General features: G+C 33.9%; 3 protein-coding genes across 15 annotated transcripts in view; 2 read left to right on the top strand and 1 right to left on the bottom strand.

The window, feature by feature from the left end:
- LOC105834538 (tyrosine-protein phosphatase 10D) overlaps positions 1-4,725 on the top strand; it is a 35,760-nt gene extending 31,035 nt beyond the window's left edge. For all 5 annotated transcript variants that reach the window (XM_012677095.3, XM_036284052.1, XM_012677094.3 and 2 more), the window contains one exon: positions 481-4,725. In XM_012677095.3, the coding sequence (XP_012532549.1) occupies positions 481-512 (32 nt within the window). In that variant the 3' untranslated portion in view covers positions 513-4,725. The remainder of the gene's footprint in view (positions 1-480) is intronic.
- Positions 4,726-4,890: 165 nt separating this feature from the next.
- LOC105834530 lies at positions 4,891-7,523 on the bottom strand. Its single transcript, XM_028194513.2, has 2 exons — positions 6,678-7,523; positions 4,891-5,751 (listed from the first exon to the last, which is right to left on the bottom strand). Exons 1-2 carry the CDS (start codon positions 6,924-6,926, stop codon positions 5,497-5,499), a joined length of 504 nt encoding a protein of 167 aa, XP_028050314.1. The 5' UTR covers positions 6,927-7,523; the 3' UTR covers positions 4,891-5,496.
- Positions 7,524-17,395: 9,872 nt separating this feature from the next.
- LOC105834548 (cholecystokinin receptor) overlaps positions 17,396-25,257 on the top strand; it is a 65,880-nt gene continuing 58,018 nt past the window's right edge. For 2 of the 9 annotated variants that reach the window (XR_004962461.1, XM_036283921.1), the window contains exons 1-2: positions 17,407-18,499; positions 19,269-19,486. The gene's annotated coding sequence lies outside the window, so the exon portion shown is untranslated. Of the gene's footprint in view, positions 18,500-18,963; positions 19,098-19,268; positions 19,487-25,257 lie in introns of all 9 variants that reach the window. The other 7 variants (XM_036283918.1, XM_036283920.1, XR_004962463.1 and 4 more) reach the window with 7 other exon arrangements.

Raw genomic sequence — 25,257 nt, forward strand, 5'->3', positions numbered from 1 at the left:
ACAGAATGCCTAATTGTGTTTATATCTTAATTACTATTTAATTTTTCATACAAATTTCAGCGGAATAACGACAATGATCAAGATGACTGACTAATTGTCGAGAGAATCGATTTATAATATAGATTTTTGCTAATTTTATTTTTAATACGTTAAATATTAATATTTTGTCTTATTCAAATGTAGTAAAATTTATTATATGCAATTTATAATATTATTATTTCTAATTAGTAATTCAAGTAGAATATATAAATAATTTTTTAAAGTTTAGACTTTTAAATATTTACCTAAAATAAGACAGTATATTTATATACATATATATGTTAAATTTAAATTATTATTTTATAACAATTTTATAAAATAATATTGATTTGTTTGCAAAATTAATAATGTAGCTTGCATCAAGCATGATTGCAATGTACATGACAAACAGCAATTGCACGATTATAATTTGAATTCTTCCTAATTTAATTTCTTTTACAGATGATGAAGGAATAGCTGAGTCAGGAATGTGATGGTTCAACTGGCTAGAAGTAATAATTAATGGCAACAGGAGCGAATCTCATTTTCCAAAGGTGCTTGAATCTCCACAAATCTTCAAGTTTCCTTGGAAAAGAAAAGTGTAAAAGTAAAGAGATGACAGTCCAAATCGGATAAAGATGGAAACAAACAGCGTAAGAGAAATTTGGAAATCATTTAAATTGCGTGCGAAGAGATAATCAATGGAAGAAATCTTCTGGAAGAAGCGTTTTACGTAAAATTATAAGTGAGCACGCATTTTTATTTCTCTGTCAGCTACATATCGAAGTTCAGCGTGTTCAATCCGTGATACGCGTAGAATAGTTTCTCACGACTAAAATAATTATATCAAAAAAGGACTGTCTTAAAAGGCAATAATAAAGAGAGAAGGGGGGGGGGGGCGCAAATAGATGGTGTCAAACCGAATATGCTGCCAAGTGTGGGATTACGAATCAAATGCATGCGCGATGTTTTATACGCGTTGTGCAACTCGATCGGAGAGATTACGTCTTTATTAATATATGTATACAACTCATGTACACATATCTATATATAAATAACAAAAAGCTGATAAGGTGCGCTATGTTGATAAATGTAGGTCGTATATATTGTAACGAGATGCATATTCCACTGGTTGTGTCACGATGGGGCCTCGGACCACATCGCATCCGCAATGAGTCTATCGAACGTCTTTGTTAAGTCGCAATCTATAAAACAGACAGCAGTAGATCGATTAGATGATACAAACGTTGCGAACTGGCGTCTTGGTTCCTCTCCCGATACAAACATTCTTCTGAGATTACCACCAATAACACTTTGTTCATATTTCGCGTTCTACTCGCACGGGACGTGTAAAGAATTATCCTACGTTATCTTATTATTATTTCAAGAATTAATGAAGCGCGGTCGGATGAAACTTAAAAGCGATCCGTAGAAAAAAGTAAGACGCAAAGCATTCGACGACCACGCTAGTTGAGTTATCGTTCGGAATAGCGAACCATCCGTCCAAAATTCTTACGAGAGACACGTACTAAATGATGATTTGTATAAGTAATAATCTTAATGTTAAAACGAATTACCTAGAGAAAAAAATCGGAAGGACGAGCGGGTGTGAGTGTGCGGAGCTTTTAATCGATCCTTCTTTCTCAGACGAGCGATATCAGTGGGAACAAGAAACTCGCATTTTCGTAGAAGCCATATCATTTTTTCGAAGGAGTCAGAGTACGTGTGTATATTTGCGTATGCGTGTAGATGTGTGTGCGCGTGATATGTAAGTAATCAGTAATTCAATCGCGATAATCGATTAAACACGGAAAAAATTTTATAATAAAAATTTTATCACAATGGTAAATAGTAAGCGCGGATCAAGGGAGGAATTATGAGAACTTATGACCATGTTTTTCATCAAATTACCATAGTATTTACAATACTTATGGTATAATTCTCTGAAATTTCTTTTTATAGTCCTATACTGTCTCCTTATGGTCGTACAAAATAACTTTTACTATAAAATGTTCTCCGTGAAATTGTATACATATTATCATCTCTTATAATCGCGAATCAGTGATCGCCGTTAAAAAGCAATAGAACTTCATAAATATAAGTAACCGTCACATTTCGCGATAATCCCCAGTTCCAGATAGTTTCAAATAGATAGATCTTAATTTTGCAGTTTATAGTTGACCCTCAGCCGTTCGCAGGACATATAGAAAAATCGAATAATCATTTCCAGTATTTAATGTCGCTTTTGCGATGATATACAAAATACATGTACTTAATTTTGTATTGTTCTCGATAAGAGCGTGGCGAAACGTAATTGATTGCACGATGTAAGTAAACTTAGTTTTCGTAATCAGGGTTAGTTTTCCTCCGTCAGACTTTTCAAAAAAGTGTAATTTAAAAGAAAAATGAGAGGAAGAATTTCGTATTCATCGATGTATTTTTGGACGAGCATTTTTACACACAATTTTACCGGTCACGATGTGAAGCGCGGTTCTATAAATGATTGCAGGGGCTGTTAAAAATTACACTTTACCGTAAGCCCAGGCTTTATATTAATCCGCTGTTCGCTTATGGACACCAATGACACGTAACTAACAATAAATTAGAGTAGTTAATATGAGACAGTTATGTACTTCAAATAATTTCTTTTTAAAAATGCAATACTTTTAATATTTTTAAATTGCTTAAGGCGGATTAATAAAAATTCTGTATGATTCATGAAAATTACCTTATGATAATCTTATATAATTGTACATGTGCACGTTGATCGTAATTGTGCTGTTGATATACTAATGCAGAGTGCTATCGATGTCAGTTTATTCGCGAAAAATGCGGAGGATATATTGGAGAAAAACAACACAAAAAAGTGATTAAACTCTCTAGCAATTCCGCTAACTTCAATCCCTGTTGCTTGAGCTGTTGCTTACATCTGAAAAATTTAAGAAAAAAGTGCACGCATTGAAGTGCTATTGAAACAATTTGACGGTCAATGATCCTTAATACTCAAATAAGAGTTTTTCTAGAAAAACATTTTTTTTTAATATTTTTGTGCGATATGGATATTATTAATACCTGTATTGCAGCTTTTCATTTTTATATATTTACTCTAAGATCTGACCAACTGGACAGAAGGTTGTATTTTATTTAACCGTAACATAATATTGACGTTATTGAATATGTAAAGTATCGTGAATGATTTCACAACTTGTACATTACCTCGACGCTACAACATAGCGTATAATTGCAATTCCTAGTTAAATATATCATTATTTATAATTAGATTATATTAATAATTGAGCTCAAATATTTTTTATTTTGTTATCGTTATTAACTATCTCTTTTAAATTATAGATTATGATTTGAAGACTATTATATCATAACTCCAAACTAGAAATTATGATTATATAACTATTAACTAACGCGCAAAAAGATTCTTTGTAAAAATTATATTTAGACTAAAAAATTATGATATGCAATAACGTCACCAATATTAAAGATTATTTTCCGTTTTATTAACTGATCTAAATAAAATTTTTTAAAATAATGTACTCGCACATTAGTTGCATAATATAAGGATGCAATTATCTTTTTTTAATGCAGATAAATTGTTAACTATGAATAAAAAATAACATATCTCACAATTAAATGCGCAGACATCTGCATGTGAGTAACGTGCAAAAAATTTAATACTTTTGTGCAATCGCTGTTCTTTCATAGAGTTAAGTTAAAGTATCATAAGATTTGTTAGATTTTAATTTAGAGGCAAAGTTGAGGACGAGAATAACACGCATTGAATTTTAATCTATCAGATTTACAAATAGCTTAGAGCTTGAACTATTTTGCATTATTTTACTCTGTGATAAATCATGATCGTTGATCAGGAACGAAGAACAAAAAGTCCGTCAGGCACAGATGCGGTAGGTCTTCCCGAACGAATTAATAGTGAGGTCGTTTTTACCACCTGCGTTAGTAAGACGTGCCAATCGTTGCTGTTGAATCATTAACATCGAAATCCAAAACTTGCGGGACGAGATGTTAATGTACCGCGTGCCGAAGCGTACGTCTGCAGGGCGACATTGTATATATAATTTTATATATTAAGATCGCACTTTTTTTATGTCCACAAAATTGTCGTCCTCAGAAGTGACTCTCCGTGAAAGATGGCAAAAGTGTCGTACGAAGGGGAAAATTTCTTATTCTGGATCGATCACAAGATACTTTTTGACTGAGATATCTGACGGCAAAGTTACGTGATACTGCGTCGTCGTGACGAGTCGACACAAAGCGATCCGAAGCGAGCACTCAAAGCGAGTGAGCAAGAAACGACAGGAAATCCCTCCTTCCGAAGTTTCGCCACGATTTTTCACGGGGAATCGACAAGTTTACACAAGTGCATACTCCGCGTAGGTTTATAATCTCTTTTGTAAATACATTTTATACCGGCTGCGAAAACGATCCGTTACGCGCGAGGGCGGTTTCACGAATAAAGACTCTCTCATACCACCCGCGCAACCACGACACGGTGTTCGCATACTCATACAGTTATTTCTGTCACGTAACATCGTAATACATATTAATATGTATCTGAGAATTTGTACAACGTGTGCGAAGCACGAAGGGACACAGGTTGTCCCGCAATATCGCATTATACAAGCATACGGAAAAGAAGGGACACGCTTGCATAATAAACGTGGGCTCTTCCAGTAATCACTCTCTTTCTCTCTCATTTTATTTTACACCCCTCACCATTAATTGTCTGCAATGTAGATAATATTTCATAAGTAGATCAAAAATAAGATAATTATATTAAAAACTTTGTTAGAGTAAATTATGTATTATATTTATGTTTATTTTGAATATACAGTTGATTGCTTCTCTTTCTTTATCTCACTTTCTCTCTCTGTGTGTTTAATACATAATTTTAAGTGTCATATAATTAAAAAAATTTTTCTCAAAATATGAAATCAAGATTAATACAAATGTCTCCCAAGTTAAACGATGTTAAACGATGATGGGCTGATTCTCTAGACGCTAATAATGCCTACGTAACGTTAGTCGTCTTCGAATTTAATGGCATTTCTGATGGCAAGTCTAATGAAGAATTAAGTTTATTGTGCTTGTGTGTATCAGGCCTGGCCATAGTTCCGCTCATGGGACGACCTATAATTAACATGTATGTTCATTTCTCATTTCAAAATATACCCGATTATGTTTAAAGTACAAGCGATTAACGTTTCATTAAACTGTTTACGTAATTTTGCTTTTTATAATTTCAAATCACAAACAGTATTATAACAGTATTATAAATGTTACGGAATTATATTTTCGATAAAATAGATAAGATAAAGTTTACTTAAAAGGGAAGTATTTAAGATTCTATCACTAATTAAATCAGTGATAAAAGTCCGAGTTCTCAACGACAAGTTCTCGCGCCTGTCTACTAATATAAAGATTCGCTTAACAAATTTCTCTAAATCTCTACTTTCCTCTCAGTTGATTAAGCATTCTGGAGAGAATTCCACGCCCGGTGTCTTCCGCGGGTTTGCCGATAATTCCATTGTCCTCATTATGAGGATGCCTACGTAGTATACGACTCAGCGAACCTGCCCGTGGATGAACAAAAAGTTTTCTAGGCGAACCGTCTTTGTCAACAAGCTTAAGCATCCTTCCCAAAGAGTTTGTCTTTTCTTTCCTCGACGCTTTTTCATCATAATCATCGACGCGCGTCACATCCTAAATAGAAGAGCGAGAGGTATACAGGTATACAAGTCATTAAAACTTTTTGCACCTACTTATTCAAGTTAATTACAATATAAGAATAATATCACTGGAAAACTAATTCAAACCAGAATTACGTTTGTTCGCTCTATTTTGTACGAACAAATGGCGCTGAGTTCCAAATATACGAACTCATAGTTGAGCTCTTATTATCCGAACGAATAGTTCGGATAATAAGAGCTCGAGCTAGTCAACTTTAGTTTTCTGTAAATTTGCTCCTCTCGTCGAAATTAATACGTATTAGTAGAGAGAAGAACTAATAAATTATCTCCATTATCTGAACCTTCAGTTATCGGATCCATCTTCTCCACCGATATGTTCGGATAAATGAAGTTCTTCTATATTAAATATTTCAATTATTGAAATATCTAATTATTTTTAATGTAAGTATAATCCATGTGTAATTTGTATTAATTAATGGTATTTTGAGTATAATCTGCAGTGATTATTATATTGACATGCATTTTATTGGTCCCAATTAAACAATCAATTACACATTCGTTGCATGTTAACGAGATCACCGATAAATTTGGAGATAAATTAGAGTGTTTAAAAAATCGTTATATTATTTAGTAAATACGTTTTCATCAATAACGTAACAGCAATAAACTCGATGCATTATTTAATTCAAAATCCATTAAATTTCTTAAACAACAGATTATTTAGCGAAACAAGTTATTCAAGGCAAAAGAAATTATATTATTAAGCAAATTTATATTCTTCACTAGATTTACCTTTAAATAGTTAATAAAACACATGCAAAAATTTTTTTTAACAGCATACAATACATGTAGGCACACATATAGACATATTTAAGGTCAGATGTAGTGTTACAATTCGTTTTCACTACCATGATGCTCTGAGGATTTAAACTTTCTTCATATATCACAAGATATTACTGAAGCTCGAACGTCGCGAGTCCCCAGATGCACCTTACATTTGTGAAACATGACGCCCCGAGGATCCAAATCACTTACGGTGTCCAAGCCTAAAAATGATCTTCCTACGGCAGACGTGCGCGTCCTAAACATCTTCCCCATTCTATCCAACGTGGCGCTCTTCAGTCTCCTAACATCTTGCTTAACAGCTTCAGTCCTCGACGTCGTTCGACATAATTCCGGTGATTTCATTGATCCTGACGGGCTAGTTCGCCGAGTACAGATAGAACCTGTCGTTTCATTTCAGAAACTACATTTTACTTTAAATAATAACATTATCTTTTACATTAATTATAACATCCTTTATATTTACACATAAATTTCGTGTTTATAGCATATTGACATTTAGCACGATTTATTATTTTATTAAATATAATATCCTCGTAATCGATATAATGGCACATACAGCTCATCGCTTATCGTTTGGTTTACCTTTCTAAATAAACTACTCGTGCTGTATATATCGCAATTGGCAGATCGATCGATACTAGCCCGCCTATCACACGGCAATAAATACGGATGAGTTCTGCGATTGAAACGCGATTCGCGAACGTAAGTACATATATAACACCAATCTGATTTCTTGGAAGGAAAGATCAAACGAAAGTAATCTCATTCGTCACCGCAACCGAACTGTAAGTCAGGAAAATTACACTTGCATGATTGGACGAATACGTTTTTTATCGGGCCACAGATGGTGCGGCGAAATAAATCATGGAACTCCTTTAAAGTTTCATATCGAGTACGAATGCGGAAATTTCAAACACCATCTCATTTTCCAACATTTTCTGCGATCTTATCTCTTTATTCTTCAAAAAACTTTATCCTGCACAGTATGTGTTTTCTATTGCTGCAAAGAGTAAGAGAACAAAAAAAAAGTTGATCTCTTGTTGCATATGCAACGTACTAATGGTATTATTAAATTTTATCCTTTTTTTTTTAACAAATATGACAACGGACATATCAAAATGGAGAGTCGATTAAAATAAACAGACTAAATCCAATAAATTTAAACGAGTCGCGCACGATAATTTCTCAATAGATTTTAAATAAAATGAAATTAAAAACACACAGGAATTATTGATTGCTATGCGAGAAAAAAGTACGCACCTATTTCAAAATTCTTCGCAGTCGCCTATAACTATTTTTTATACACACACACACACACACACACACACACACACACACACACACACACAATGTACATATGTATGTATGTATGTATATGTAAAATATACATCTATGAAAAGAAAAAGAGAAAAGAAAGAAAACAGAAAATGTGGAAATCATTGTGAACATTTGCACGTAAAAGGGAAGTAATTAATAATTAACAAGATATGTAATAATTTTACAAATAATATAAATTTAGTCTTTCTTGTAAATCAAGGTATTAATTGATTAATTAATTAATTAAAAATACACTGCTGGTTCCCAAGATTATCTGAAAATTTATAGAGCGACAAATATGTGATATGGAAGTTGAAAATTGATTAACTCACTCGGTATCCAGGATTCACCAGATTCGGCCTCGTTAATTACTTCCTGCCTTGCTAATATTCTGTCATTTTCTTCGTGACATGCGCCATTAATAGCATCCTAATACAGACATGTCAATGCAATTTCGATTCATCTCCGGATTCTGATATATTTAATTAACGATTGTCGAGACGAATTAGCAAAGCGATGAGATTTAATTGGGATACGTACATTTGAATTCAGGCAGGGCAACACAACTAACCTGATGCTGTGATTGATCTCTCCTGAAAATTTCTGCATTCGGCATTCGCCCGTTCATCGGCATCGCGTATCCGAGAGTAATTTTTAGCACCGCGGGCGTAATCCTGGATTCCTGCATGAAATTCCGAGCGAACGTGATACGAACGCGTGGGCAGCATGCAATGTAACGTTAAGAACGATATTGACACACACACACACACACACACACACAAGTCACGAGCAATAATCGCAAAAAATGTATTGATCATCGCGAGACTTGTCGTTTCGACGCAAAAGATTTCGTATGTATAAGACCGTCCCATTTCCATCAGAAAGCGTTGCGCTTTCTTGACTAAGTCGAGAAGCGCGGGACCAAAATACCCTGACTTTTTGTGAGAGCGCGAGTGAAGTATTGAATTTCAATCAGGTAAAAGAACGCATCCCGTACGCGAACGTTATCACGTCTATTGGATGACAGATCCGGTTTACGTGTCACCATCAAAACCTTTCGTTCCGCGAAAACGGGATCCTCGGCAACAAGAGGGATGGTCCTATCCTTTATCGGAGCATCGGACGGATGTATTCACATCCCGCGATGAAGTGCTTCCGGTGGCGTAAATTAAGACGGACAACTTTACAACTTTCGCCGATATTACTCAGAGTCTATCGCCAAATATGCCTGTGTTGCTGGGAATTAGTAATGGCGGAGAACCAAAAATTACTCATTTGTTTCGTTACCGTTTTGATAAACACGTAGCCTATAACGTGACTTCAATTTGTACAATGGATAAGGACCAATCATGGATTAATAAAGAATTGCTTACCTTTTATAAATAATACCTTTCAACGTTACAATTTGTGATGAATATTTATTCGCCTCGGAGAATCATAAACTGCCCAAAAAGTCCTACGAATTTTTTTTTAAGAGAAAATTCTCTCATGATAAATTAACTTGGGTGATTAATTATATCATAAAGCGACTCTCTCTCTACCTTTTCGGTGAAACATTGAACAATTTTCATTCGTCGAGTTTGCAATTCTGAATGGACAAATTCTTGGACAATCTTTATGGACTTCCTTTATGGATTCTCCTTTTAATCGATACATCTTTATTCGATATAATGTATAAATAAACGTTTGAAATGTAAATTATTTCCCATTTTTTTTGCCATCGTACGCAAATTGACGTAAAGAAATGGAATATACAATATCACTTTTACACTTAGATTAGATTAATGTATATACATACATACAGCAGTTTCAATATAGACCAGTGCGCAAGAGTACAGTTTAATCGATTCTTTGTTTATAACAGAAAATTATTTATATTCCGTAAATAAATAAATAAATAAATAAATAAATAAATATATGTGTGTGTGTGTGTGTGTGTGTGTGTTAGCATGGTTAGCATTATGCAAATACAATTATAGCTATGATATACAAGTGCAAATAGAAATACGTAGAATAAATAAACTTACATAATATATTACGTTTATTATAGACTAATGTATATTTTGTATAGAAATTATTTGTGTACATGTTACAATTATATACACAAACACATTAATTAAATTTACTTTTAAACAATCGTAAATTAATATTAATTTAAAATTAAATCGATGTTAAAGCAATTTTATTATTTTAAATCTACTTATAAATATATAATCCCAAATAAGATATCTCACTTTAATTAACTTGTTTTTAAAAATTTGTTTACTCTCTTTGCACACTGGTTTGCATGAATATTTTCTTAGCTAAAGCTTCGCAGAGAAGGGTCCCAAAAGAGTAAAATTTGTGCAGGAACGTGACAGAACTGCTAGATTCGTAAAATTTCATTCAGTTTTGCGCATTCCTTTTATACGCGCTGTAAAATTTAATACTTGAATAATCCATAATTTGTGATTGTCATGGCTGCCTTCGATCATCGCGACCAATACAAGGAAGGTAAATGTAAGTGAGGAGAACAAAGTGCGTCATTAAAATCGATTGTTCTTTCGTCAGTATTCAAAGGGTAAAATAATCGAATGCGATTTTCTAGCTGTAACAGACCGACATTCTTTTTGACGAAGAGCTCGCGTTTTTCGGAGAAATAAAAGACAAATGGTAAAATGAAGAGTACAAAGGAATGACACGTTCGCGTTTATCGTGTATCACAATACCTTGACGCTGAAGAATATAAATTCTCAGTATACACATCACAACAAAATGCTATTTTAATTTTGTCATGAGAGACCGACTAATTTTTCGATGTTATTATTAAAATAAAATATAATAATATAATGGCAGGTAATAATAATAAATGACGCAAAAAGTAAAAATAATCGTATCAAGAAAAGCAATTATGATTACAACTTGAAGAGGTTAACGAGTAAATCTTTATAACGTCAGAGAAAATCAGAGAAATTTCGTTAACAACTCCAAGTCGTAATAGCTACGGGTTGGAGAAAATCACTACGAAACTCATTCGAGGTTTACACGTGTAGCTCATCGTTCGATACTGTAACACGAGAACTATCGAAATTCTCTTACAGTCTGAATATTCCGATAGCCGCGTAGGAATAGTTGGTGGGCGAGATCGGACTAATCCAACAACTTTCTCACGAATGAGAATTTCGCAGACTACGGAAACTGCAATGTTGTCATATATGTAATAAATCACGTCGTCAAAACACATCAGCTTCGACTCATATTCTTATCGCGTTAAAATTGAAAATATTAAATAAAAGCGCCTGGCTAAAACGAATGTTGCATCTCTCATTTATCATTATTTCTTACGTTTAGAAATAGAGTTAGAAAATTGATAAAAATACCAATCTGGCAGAATGAGATTTATTTTAAGTGTAAATATAAATCACACCTACTGTTTCATATATCTTTCTTCACGTAACCCGAGGAAGATTTCTCATTTTGATTATCAAAATTTAACATCATTAAATCACTCGTTTAACATATATTCGATCAATATATTTTGCAGTATGATAAATTCTTTTAAGAGTTTTGACAGATGCACAGGGAGAGACGCTGTTACTGACACAAGTCGTAATTTGCATATATGTATACATATACAATATACATACGTATAGATATACACGCATGAGGAGACATGTCCTTGATGCATATCGCTACGATATTAATCTGATTTGTCACCTCGACAATGAGAAGAGGGAGAATGGGAAATTGTATCACGGTGTACCGATGCTAATATTGACTTGATTTAATTGACCACAAGAGGGGCAACCTTTTAGCAGCAATCGCGTTTCTGACAAGTGCACGATTGAAAGAGGTTAAAAAGTTGTGTTGCTATTTCCGATCACGATCGATGGTCCTTTATTCGCAGTCACGTATCCACTCACGCGGCGCGATTACGTCGAAAGTGGCGATTACGATCCGACTACGCGATAGAAGCGGATGCGGATAAGAAGAGTGCCGGTGGATTCCGACTCCGACGGTGGACTTTCAATCCGACGACCGGTACGGAATCTCTTCGCGATCCGCACGACCGCTTTGGAATTTCGTTTCAAAGTAGTAGAAAACGTTTGAAATTAACGACGGAAAGTCGGACTCGCGTCAGCGCTCTTTCAAACGGATCCTGGGACTGGGGGGTTAATTAGCTCCCGCGTGATCGCGATGGATTTTTGAGTTATTGAGTACGATAGCACGCGCGTAGGCAGTTAATTTTCAGTCTAGATTACATTCTCGTCGGTCTTCTTGATCCGGCGCGTGCGGCCTATAAATATTAATTATATTTTCCAATATTGCATTGCGCGTTAAATTCGATTTATTGATGTAGACATACATTCGAGTCAACTTAAAGATTAAATTACCGCGAGCAAATTTTAACGATGAGCGATGGTGCCGCTCAGACGTGAGAAATGTGAATGCAATAAAATAAAAAATTTTAAAAAGGGTACAAAATAATCTATCTGAGACTAGCGATAAAAGAGAGACCTCTAGAAAAAGGGATTGTCACTATTCATTACTCGCTTAATGTACTTGATAATCAGGTTTCAATCTCTTTTAAGCTCTCTTTTGAGCTTCATGTTTCTATTAGCACATAAAAATCGGATGTAAAGTACCACATGGAACAAAAATATATATTTGACGTGACAGATTAATGCGTTTAAAGCAAATTAATGATGAACGCATATAAATTAATTACTTAGAAATACTGATATATTCTAAATATAACTATATATAAATGCGATATATTTCTATTATTACATATTATAGTATATTGATCATATTATATCAATGATAAAAAGTAGAATATAAATATCTGCCTTCTTCTGAATAAATAAACACACAGGTACGCGCGCGCGTTGTTATTTAAATACATATTTTTAATTGTTTAAACAACGTTAAGCCAGGTATTTATTTTAATATAAAGTTCTGCAAAATATTGACGATATAATGTTTTATTGCTCTGTGCTTATCTCTCCATTGAACAAATAAAAATTCAAGCAAGCAAAAAAATTGGGACCAGAACATTTACTCGCGCCTTAATGTAATTTCATACGAGCTTGTCTCAATTTTATGTTTGAAAATTTACTATTTTATTTGTTATTTCATGATACATAGAAACTCGTTCAGAGGCAATAAAGTGATCTAAGAAAATTGTACAGAGCTGCCACCTGAGCTCGTGCCACAGATGGAACGGAGAAAGTTTTTCAGATAACACGTATCTCATACGCGGAACTATTCCAGTATGATTTGAATGCTCCGGAATTTGCATGTATTTCGTGTACCGTCGACAATTCAGACGAAAATGAAGTGGTATGGCGTGAGAATATTTAATATAGACATTCTTTGATGGAAGGGATTTTGTGCGATTTTCGTGATCGCGCATTTATGCGGAATTTAACGCAGCCGCCTCGTCGTCTGATAATTTATTCCACGTGCATAATTTAAAGTTACACAGGACGAATCGACCGACTATTTTCCAGATACTGACTGAAGGTAACACAAAATGTAATTAATTGTGGAAAATTGAGAGCTGCGATGAAAGATAATCTGCATTACAAATCTTCGATAAGACAAAATTAAATTTAATTGCGATCAATCATATCGCATACGACACTAATGGTTTAAGTGATATAATGTCCTAACGTATATTTCGAAGTGAATATCTGAATGCGTAATTAGAACCGGAGCGGGATGTGTCACAAACTTGGATGTGGAACTTGCAGTTACGAAGTTCGGGGTACACATTACATCCTGTCCGCAATGGCAAGCCACAAAGCAAGACGCACGTGAACAAACCAAATCAGTAATCTAAGATAAAACTTGTAGCAAAGCGCTTATCATTACGATATTAGTTACAGATGTACATATTTAATGGCTCGGACAAAAGTAATCTGCATTTTAATCTGATTTTGCATACAACTTGAAGTTACGTTCCTACTGAAGCAACAACAAAAAACTTTTTGTTTCACATTTCTTGAAAAAGTTACTAGAAAAAGTTTTTTGATATTTCTTAATGTTTCTATTGTCAATAACAAAAAGTTGCCACGTGTTTTCAATCAAAGCAGTAAAATAAAAAAAGAATAGAAAACACGCATCAATCAGAAACGAAAATTCCTGTAGTATAAACATTCAGTTAGCAATAGCTGGAAGTGTAACAACCAAACGATGGTTTTTAATAAAAAAATGATTAATAATAAAAAAGTAAAGCGGAACTCCAATAATTTTTCACAGATTTTTGATAAATTAGAATACTTCTCAGAAAAATACTTAGAAATTGACTTTTTTTTCTCAGAATTTTAGAACTTTTTCAGATTTTCTGTATAATTTTATGATTTTTTAGAAACTTTCTCAAATTTTTTTATACAAATCTTAGAACGCTTCAGAATTCACACATAGATATGAAAAATTCTGAAGTAAGATGTAGATTTTCGCAGTATTTTCAAAAAGTGTTCCAATTCGTGTAAAAATTCAAAGAAAAATTTTCATTAAAAAATAACTTAATAATTTAATTATCAAATTAAATAAATATAGAATATAGAATGACTTAAAAAAACATTAAAAATATACGAGTATGGACTTCTTTTCCTAAAAAATACAAATGCCGTAACGCAAAAAAATTCGTTCTTTAAGACCGTTGGAGCAGATGACAGAAATTAAACAGAAATAAACAATTTCTCACAACAATTTTACAAACTTAATTGCATCAGTATTTTTCTTATTTCCTTTTAATTTTATTATCTACTGCCGCACAAGAAGCAAATCTTCTTCGCTATTATATTCCATCGCATTACGCTTACACTAAACTTTGTTTCTTAAGAGTAGACAGTTGCTGGACTAGTTGCTGCAAAAACTAATGAGAAAGCAGTAGGAGAAACAAAACCCAAATGTTTCTTTTACGAATATGTCGCTTCGTGAGCAAGATGTTTCTACAAGTTGATATATGTTGAATAACTCGGCAACGTTCAGCGACAACAAGCGATAAAAAATATTCCGTATCGTACAGTGAGCTAAGCTTTACACAGATACAACGGATTTCGATTTACACGTGCGAACTATAAAATTGCCTTCGTATAAATTGACAAAATAAAAAAGGAGACGCACACCAGTTATCCTTTTTTTTTAATCGCAACATTTGTTTTCTTATAATATCGTCTCTGATTTGTACAGATTTGTGTGTATTTATAATTTATAATTCGCAGCAACGTAATTTTTCACTGCAGACTCGACGCCGCATTATTGAATTGTAAATTTAAACCGCAGTATCCGATACACCTCATGGTTTCTTATCTCACTCGTTACTTTCATTTCTCTTTCGTATGGGATGATTAATCACCGTGTAAGAAAATGCACAATGCTTGGAGCACGATCTGTATACAGTTTATTTGAACGATGTAACCTCCGGTCCATAAACAGAAAACACATTGGACCTCTGAAATTTTTACGTGCTATTTACCCACCGGATTGGTGACAAACAAGAACGAGTGGCGTCCACGATTATTTATTCTTATTCGGTTCAGCTCGCTTCTCATGCCGTCGAAGTGCAACGAATATTGAAGCGTCGCGAAACACACGCGCTAAAGTTATTACGCGACCCATGGGAGGTCACGCGTGCGACCGGCGATCCCACGTGGAACAAATAGAACGGATGGAAGAAAATTGCAAGATTCCATGTCGCGCTCGCCCGTGTCGTCTAGCACATGTGTCGCGTAATTACTCATCGATCTACCTCGCGAAGGTGAAGTTCCACTGACAGTTTCACGGTCGCGTAGTTACGGGAAAAGTCATTACCACATCGTGTTAGATGCTGTTCTTCCCCCTCACTTTGTTTATCAGTCAGTGCCAACAGTAAAGTGCAACTTTATTCCTAAACAAATATGCAAAGTAATCTAAAAGATAGAGTAAAAAAAAAACTTAAGCACCCCCTCCCCAAAGAAATAATAATAATTTCGGTCTACGTGAAATTCAAAGTCTCAAAGAGTTGTACTCTTATGTATGGCCTCAAAAGAATTCCTCTTAAAATCAAAAGAAAGATAGTATAAACGCAATATTCTTACAAATAGAGAAACACACTGCTCGTTACTTCTTTTGTGCTGCTAGCGCGTAAGAGGCCACTCTGCTTCAAATCAACATATTCTTTTTGATATAAAACATATTCCTCTTGATACAAGAAGAAAACAGAACAATTTGCGATAAATGTTTTACTCTATTGAAAAAGAAATATGTTTGCTATAAAAACTCTGAGCTTAGAATACGAGATTATGGGAAAAATCACTTTGAATGCAAAACACTTTTTTTAGGGTGAGCATATAGCGATAAAGTGTTCAGTGACATTAACATAAGTCCACAAACCAATCCTCATAAAGATAAAATAAGATAAAGCGATAGACAGCTACTTTAAGTAAAGCTTTCATACATGCGATTCTGTTATACGAAAATGATAGATTTAAAAAACACGAAGTACAGAATATTTCTCATGGAAAAATCAAAATAAAAGTGACTTGAAACAACCGGTTTGTTTTCGCATCAAAATTGACTTATGGACTCTGGAGCTGGACATGTCAGCTGGGAGTTTCTTGTTTATTTTGGTAAATGTATACGTTTGTAAATGTTTTGATCTTTTTCGTGAAATTACTCCGCCGGCTTTAAAGCGTTAGAAAAATTACCTTTTTACGAGCTAAAGATAAATGCGTATTATCTACGGAAGTCGGATGCAAAATAATAGCTATATGTAGCTATTTTGCGCTATTCAAATATTTGCCGCTGTTACTTTTAAAATTAGTAGCAAGTTTGTTCGGTCTATAGAATGTATGTAGATATATTTGTACACGCCCATAGCATTGGGTTATAAACGTACCAGGTTGTAAAGTTGTACATTAAACAGGGCTGACCTAATGTTTGTCAAGGTGGGATGCGCATGGATAATGTTTGCCGAGGTGGGATGCGCGCGTGGAGATGACTGGAGGACGCGCAACGCTAAAGAAGAACGTTGCCGACAGGATTTTGAAGGGAGCAAGCAAGCAAGCAAGCAAGCAAGCAAGTAAGCAACCAGACAACTCGAGCAATGTCATATCGGATTGTGACGCCGTGGGCGGGCGTTTTTCGCGCACGTTATATTCTACAAGCAATGCGGAGCGTTCTGTTACACACATCAACAAAAATGTCTGCTGATGGTATCCGACGCCTTTCAGACGTAGCCCTCCTCCGGACATAGAGTAAAATGTTGTGTACACACATTGGAGGGAGGGAGGGAGAGAATACTGCGAGAGAATATACTGAAGGGATGTAATGTTACTTTCCGCGGCAATAAATTTCACGGCTGTATATAAAATGTTTGCCGCTATCTCATTTTCAACCCTTTAGTAGCTTTGTATATCTTTTATATATTTCTAGCGCTGGGGTACACGCGCGTAACCGAGCGAGTTTAAAACCGCAAGTTGTTTAAACCGGCAGTATTCACGTCGTCAGCGTACAGGAGAAATAGTACAAACTTCTATTCGTTCCTGGGAAATATATAATATATCGCCTCGAGCAATACGTTTCGCATATCCTACTATCTTCGCGCGTGCAATCGAGGATATATTTCGCTTGAGCGCTAATACGTCTATGAGCCGCTAATGTCAACGTGGTCGAGCGGAGCACGGAGGAATATTTATATTGCGTTATTGGGGTAAGGATTCACGCGTGCACACGGGGGTGAGCGCGAGAAACATGAAGACATACGGCTCGTTCACGATTGGCTATGGAGTCGGCGAGGTGTGCGGTGTATCCCGGACTAGTCCGGAGCCGGCCTGGTTTCAGTCAGCGGCGCAGATCCGTCGCGTACGCGTCGCTGATGCCGGCACCGCGCGTCGACCGTTACTACTTGCCGCCGGTAAAAACTAGAAACGCGAGAAACGCCGAAAAAACGCGAGCCTCGGATGCGTTAAATCTGAGCTTTGTGATAACGATTGATACGTAAAACGCATTGTCCCTCGATGTAGTGAATACGCTAAATATTAATTTTAACATCGACAAACAACAATCGATCGCCATCGTTGCGCTTTTCTGGAATACGGTTTTGTGGACGGATTTGGACGTGAATGTAAAAAAATTATTAGTGATAATAAACATCGCTCATTGTGAATTTTTTATTTATTACTGTGTTGAAAATAATCGTTTGTTATTAAAAATTAATCCTTGATCGTGTAACAATTATAAAATTTATTAAAACTGCATTGTAAAGAATACGTTAAATTCAAAATGCCCGGATCTTTATCGTAATTAAATGCGCAAATAGAAAATGGAAAAATAATTATTCTCTTACCAGTGAAAAAATATCAAACTTTAATGGTGTTCTTTCTCAAAGTATATAAACGGGATATCTAGCTATGTAAACTTGATAATTAAACGAGAATATTATTTTCTAGTGTTATTCAAGAACATAAAGTAAAGATTTTTAATAATCTTTTTAATAATTATATGAAGTTAACATTATTAATAAGTAACATTAAATTAACAGTAATAAAAAAGCAAGGTAACTTTCACAAACTACTTAACACTTGAATAATATTTATCTCGTCATTTAAAAAAATTTGAAAAAATAAAAGGTAATAATAATACGTTAAATAAATTTATCTCTTACTTATTATTAAATTAAGTTCAAATTGTATTAAATGACAATATGTAGGCTGAGATATCTCATTTCAAATAACGTTATATAAAATAAAATAAAAATGACACGAAAAAAGTGAATGAGAGATTTAGTAAATGGCAAAAATTGGCCTTTATGTAAAATGCATTCATAAATAAAATGTAAAAATTTTATTTTATTTATAAACTCGAAAACACGATGAAATGTAAAATATAAAGTAATATAATTTATTGATATTAAGATTGCAATTTTTTAATTATTTCTCTCTTCTTTTTTCTCTTTTTTCGAACTACATAAAATTCGATATTATTTCGGGAAAAACGAACAAAGAAAAGTTAATCGACGGGAAAGAAAGAAACACTACACTACTATTTCGTAATTAATCGAGTAAAACTAGAAACAACTTTTAATGATCAACAGACACACAGCGAACTCTTTTACCTTTCTTAAGGTTGATGTGATAACGATACTTGTCAATGTAATGTTAAGTAAAGTGGGAATTGACAGAGAAATTCTCCGTGTTTAAAGTAACCACAAGTTGACTATTCTAAAAGGTGATCTTCTTTCGACAAACTCTTAAACGCGTTGCCTCTTTTCTTGCACACAAGTAGCTTATCATTAAAATGTCGTTAAAAATTATACACTTTATTCAGGTTCATTTTGTTCATATGTATTCTAAATTGTTTCGAATGCAATTAAACTGATATTCTGTTCTGCGTTTCCAGCAAATTAGTTTGAATTCTTCCGATATAAAATATTAAATTTGGGATAAAATCGTGAACGTTGTTTATTTCTACAATAATCAGCAGTAAACTGTGCAGACTAAAGTATCTATGAGTGGGACTCTGTGTTATACATATTTGGATAGCAGAGTGAACACGATTTTACGCGATGCGAACATTTTAGTGGGTGTGTCGATATATTCGCAACTTTTGGAAAATCGGTGAGTGTAAAATTCGTAACAATTTAATCGTGCATATTTGTTTACATAAGAATTTGTAAGCATAAAATTAATGCTGTTAAACTGACACATTGAAATTTTACCGAAATAATTCTCATTATCCGATTATGAGATTATTAGTCGAATTTTACATTAAACCTTAAATAAATCTTTAAATTTTAAAATTGTGCTTAGAGAAATATCAAGACATAAACATTTTATCACATGCATGCATACTTTTCTCGTATTACTTTACTTACACTTCTACTGTTCGATATATAAAACCGCGGTAGTTTTAGTAATCGGATGTATATTTCATCCACCGTTAGATGATGCGCTGCATATATTAGGAATGCCTTGTGCAAATTTTCATAGTCATCAATTTCAAATATACGTGGAACGCTACAGAAATGTAATCTACATATAATAATCTTCGCGTATGGCGGTCTTAATGCTACGTACGTTAGTTATTATTATATGCGCATAGAAAGCGTGATTGGTCCTAAAGAGCCACTTTACGACTAATAGCGAATTTGATGAGCTGTATTACTAAGTGCACGAGCGTAACGCAAAAATCCCTCACGGAAACACTTAGCACAATATGATATCGTGGCGTACAATATAAACTACATTAAGAACGTCACATGTAACAAATTGGATGCCTTTGTATATGTACGCTTTTTTGTTAATTTGTGTGCGACAGCTTTTATTACATCAAAATGATCAAATTTAAAAAAAAAATAGAAATTGAACGAAAATATAGCAAATGATTGATGTATTAAATAATCATCGTATTATTTTTATTTCTCTTAAAAATTTCGTGTTATAACTTTGTGTTGTAAAACTGACCAGGGTATTTCAGAGAAATCAGATTAAAAAGGGGAGATTATCAAGAGATTGATTGATGCCTCGGGATCGGTGAAAATGTCATTCGCAAAAGTTTATCAGTCATATCTACAATATGTCTATAATTTTTAATATTTAATATAATTTATGACTGTTATTAAACTAAAACATGACTCAAAAATAATGCATTGCTAGTTACATAAAAAAATTAATCACTAACTTTTAATCCATAATTGACAACAATTTAGGTCAATGATAGAAATTAAGGTAAAAATATTTTTTAATATTATCATAATAGAATTATTAATAATTATACTAATAATAAAAGACATAAAATAAAAGATTTTAATTTTCATCTGTTATTTAATGATTAATTTTACCTGTCTTTGATCTCTTTGATACTATCATCAATTAAAAGTTATTTGTTAAATTAGTATAGAAATATACCTTTGTATAGAGGTAATAATATTTCCCGTGTTCTACTGAGACCACGTTCGAATTATTTCCCCATTCAGTTAGTTCAAACACAATTATTTCCCCAGTCTGTTACTAACCAACAGAGTGGGGACATAATTGTGTTTGAACGGAAGAAATTTGCCTTGCGGCTGATGTACATGATCGATACAAAAGTAATAGGTACAACTCTCCATTTGACCACTAACTTTGACTTATCACGTTTCAGCAGATACCTGAAATACTTACGTAAAAACTAAGTAAAGCTAAACTAAGTAAAGTAAAATCAACTAATAAAGAATTATGTTGTAGAAATATTAGAAAAGTACATCAAAATAACAACTTTGCTAAGATAAATAAATATTTGGATGATTCTATAAAATTTTTATGCCAGATACCGTTTTGTTGATTTGTTTTTGACTATTCAACAAATTCTTCCAATCTTAAGATGCATAGCAGTACATAATAAAATAATTTTGATGATGTATGAAATCTAATTATTACTTCAGAAAAGATTCCACAAATACAGAAAAATAGGTTTTGCCGAAATATTAAATGTTTGATAAAAAGATAATTGATTGATATTATTAATTTCATACACAATATAGATATATTTATTATGTATTTGTTACATAATTATTATTCATTATATATTTGTTACATATTTGTACAACATATATCAGTTATAAAATATATTTTGGCGTTATTAAATGTGTTTCCATCTGGAATCTTAATTTACATAACCACAGACTCACAAAATTATTAAAAACACTAGACAAATATTTTTACAATCCGTAGCTGCAGAGAAACTCTTTTGACTTCTTTATCAGTATATTCATCGTGTGCTATTATAACATTAATAATATGACAACTGTTATAAAATGCCAATCTCCGACTATTTTTTAAGCCCGACAAATTGCTGACTCTAAAGAATCATAGTACCATGAAATTCTTAGTCCAATTAGACGTCTCCACAGACATATGCAAGTTCAAGATAAATATCTAGCGTGAAAGCGTTGCTGACGTCGTTTATGCGGCAAAAATTTCGACATTTCAAAAGTGTTTTACTGAAGAATCAATTTATAGAATTATTACAAAATTAAAAGAATATTAATAATTGGATACAATTCTTTAGACGGCTTGTCGCAATATTAAGTACCAATTTATTTTGTTCAGACAATGCACAAAATTATTGATATAATCATAGAATAAGATATCAACGTTTTCTTACAACATGCCATCCTATCTTGTTAAAAGGACAATTACTAAGCTAGTAAAATTCTCTGATAATAACCTATCTTTCTCCAAGTTCTTTTGGTGCAGAAGTTTGATTAAAGACAGACCCAAGAAATCAAGCAAACTTACATTCTCTCTCTCTCTCTCTTTCCTTTTTGTCTCTAAAAAAATTAATGGAATATTATAAAATACATGTTGTAATATTTATTTTAAATGTCAAATAAATACTTTGTTTAACGAACCGTCAAACTATTCGTAGCTTTGGTTCGATTCCAGTACCGTACACATGACGGAAAGTTAATTGAGCAGCGCTAAACTGTAATAACCATCTAACGTAATAAAATAATCCGCGTGTATGGCGTTTATAGGTGACCAAGCTGGCTCGGATTCATAATGGATTTAATACTGGAGTACATATATGGAATAACAGAAATTCGCAAACACAATCGGTGTATTGCTGTATTCCAAATGTCACTGCATATTTCGAACATATACGCTTGAACGATGTGTAATATAATTGCAACAATTATAATCGAAACATAAAGTACAACGCATGATAAGACAGTAATTTTCAACAATCATAATATTATAATACGTATATAATTATATATTTACAAATTGAGTTTATATTCTTGCATATAAATACAGTTTATACACGGATATGAGCTTACGTTTTCATACTACTTAGAGATAATATTTACCTTAACATCAAGAAGATTTTGCGTAGAAATGTAACTTGAAAGCGAATAAAAGAAGTTCAAGTAAATATATATGTATTGTATACGTATATATAGAAAGAGCAACACTGTAATTATGCATATCCAAGCTTTTGCTCCTGGCCAACGTGCAGGAATCAATTCACCGGAGATCGATAACAAAAAGTGTAATAAAACATTTTATGCACTTTTCCTCTGTCGTTCGCGCATCGGCACTTGCTCCACAGTTTCACCATGATTTTATGATGATCGCATGGTGCATAACACATGTAACAACTATCTTGCAGCGCAAGATTGTCTGACCCGACCCGTTCGAGCAAAATCCACCCGAAGGCGGTGGAGTGAAACGCGCATACAAATGACAGGAAGGATCTTCGAACATTTATTGCAGCGCTGCATTAATAATCTGACGTACTACATTGTTTACGTCTTCCGTGTCTGGCCGCTCTCATCCGGTGGTCTGGAAACGAGATGAGATGCTACCCCCGCAGCGATACGTTTTCCCGCACGTACACGTTCGCGACGAAGTTTTCCCGTCAAGCTTCGGACGTCAAGCACTCACCGATGAGTTCATAAAAATTTCCCGGGCACCGGTATCACTCTGGGTATTTGAAATTTTCAAAGAGTGATATCCCGCTGGGATAATAAATGGAAAAGTTATACACGCTTTCATTTGCTAAGGAAGTGCTTAGCTTTTTATAGAGAACGACCTTACAGTCGCAGATTCTGCGATAAAATTAATGTCAACTTGTTCTCGAAGAAAAATTAACGGAAGACCGTAATGTCTCTCTTCCGTTTCTCCCGGTAGTTTTTTTTCCCGTCGGACTTTGTGCTGAACGAACACGCACTCTGTATACAGCGCGAAATTATAAATTCAATTGGAAACATTTCCGCGTTCAGGACACTCGCCGTTTAAGGCAACGGTATATCTCGAACAAAACGAGCGTATGTATGTGTATAAGGGGATAGTTTTGCAAATACACGAAGCAAGATACGTTATCTCAGCTCGCGTAATATTGTATGGTATTTCAACGGTTCAGAAATTCATTTTCGTTTCACTGTTCCTAGGGGTGTTGAAGTATATAAATGGAAACGTATGCTCCCAGCCGTTCGCGCAGCAATTGTAGAAACTGTCTCAGGCACCAGGCGCGTTAACGTTTTAACGCGTTAACTTGCGAAACGGTCTTCCCGAGTGCTCTTCCGGACTTGGGTTAACCCCGGAAGTCAAAGATTCAGAGGGGAAAATTTATCAATTCCCGAGAATATCCTTCATCTCGCCTGCTGTGTTCCAATTAGTGATTCCGCTCTGCGTGCTGTCGCTAAACGTTAAAAGCGATCATGAAAATCTGTCGCGCGTATTATTATGAAAATTTCAGTATTCGAACGCTCGTTTAATTTACAGCTGAGTAACTCATGAATAAATAAAAACGTGAGTATTAATTAACATGAAGCGATTTTGTCGTGGTCTGACTTTTTCGTATAATATTTTATTCTCCATTTATTTACCGATTATTTACCAATAAACCGAACTGAAAGCATTGATTTCATTAAATATTGCTGTAATCATAAAAAAAATATATGTCAATTGAGAGATGATCTGTATTAAACCGCGTATATTCTTTCATATTTATTAAAATTATTAAAATCTTGTGCCGTAAGTATAATTAGTATAATTGTTATAAAGTAAACAAGTAAATAAAACTTATAAATCATTAAAGAAATCGTATCGCCGTAATAGGTATTATAAATGGGTTGTTGAAAATATATACAAAACTCAGGACAAATTCTATTCACAATTTTATCGTCACGCAACGATGTGTTTGTTATACCGCATCTCGCGAGCCTATCGTGCAAATATTACCTCGTGTATGCATAATAATCGCGTCAAAATTTGCGAAAAATTAGGTCAAGCATCTCGAGCATGCTTTCGCTTCGTGCACTTCTATCTAGAATACCTTTCTTTCCTTTTTTTTTTTTACCACAATTTGAAAATTTTGCCGTAGTGTCGTATTGTTCGTGATTTTCGTATCGATTGCGTGGAATATGATTGATACTTGACAGAGGCGATAACCACGAATGATAAATCAGACATCCGTGGCACGTCGCACGGCTGCATATTGCAATTCGTAAGTGAAACCGCGGCCTAGAGCGAAAATCGAATCGGGCTCTTCGTGGTTGGAATCTTAATCAGCTATCACTGCAAGGATACGAATAGCTTACTTTTTAATTTATAGAGCATCGTTGTACCTCCATATAATCTTCTTCTATTATATTTCAGTATTATCTTGAAGAATATTCAAAGATAAAGCGATTGTATATTCATATCATCCGACGCGATTTTGCATGTGATTATCAAAAATATTACAATTACGAATCTGAAAAAATATTTTTGCCTATAATTACGTCAAATTTTTTAATTGAGAATTGTATGTAATGTTTATTTTGTGAGGAAGAGAAATTTACACAAATTTATAGTATAAACACAAGAGTAAAAAGTTTGGTCAATAACGCATACTTTTAATT

The sequence above is a fragment of the Monomorium pharaonis genome, chromosome 3, assembly GCF_013373865.1.
Source record: "Monomorium pharaonis isolate MP-MQ-018 chromosome 3, ASM1337386v2, whole genome shotgun sequence".
NCBI classification, from domain to species: Eukaryota; Metazoa; Arthropoda; class Insecta; order Hymenoptera; family Formicidae; genus Monomorium; species Monomorium pharaonis.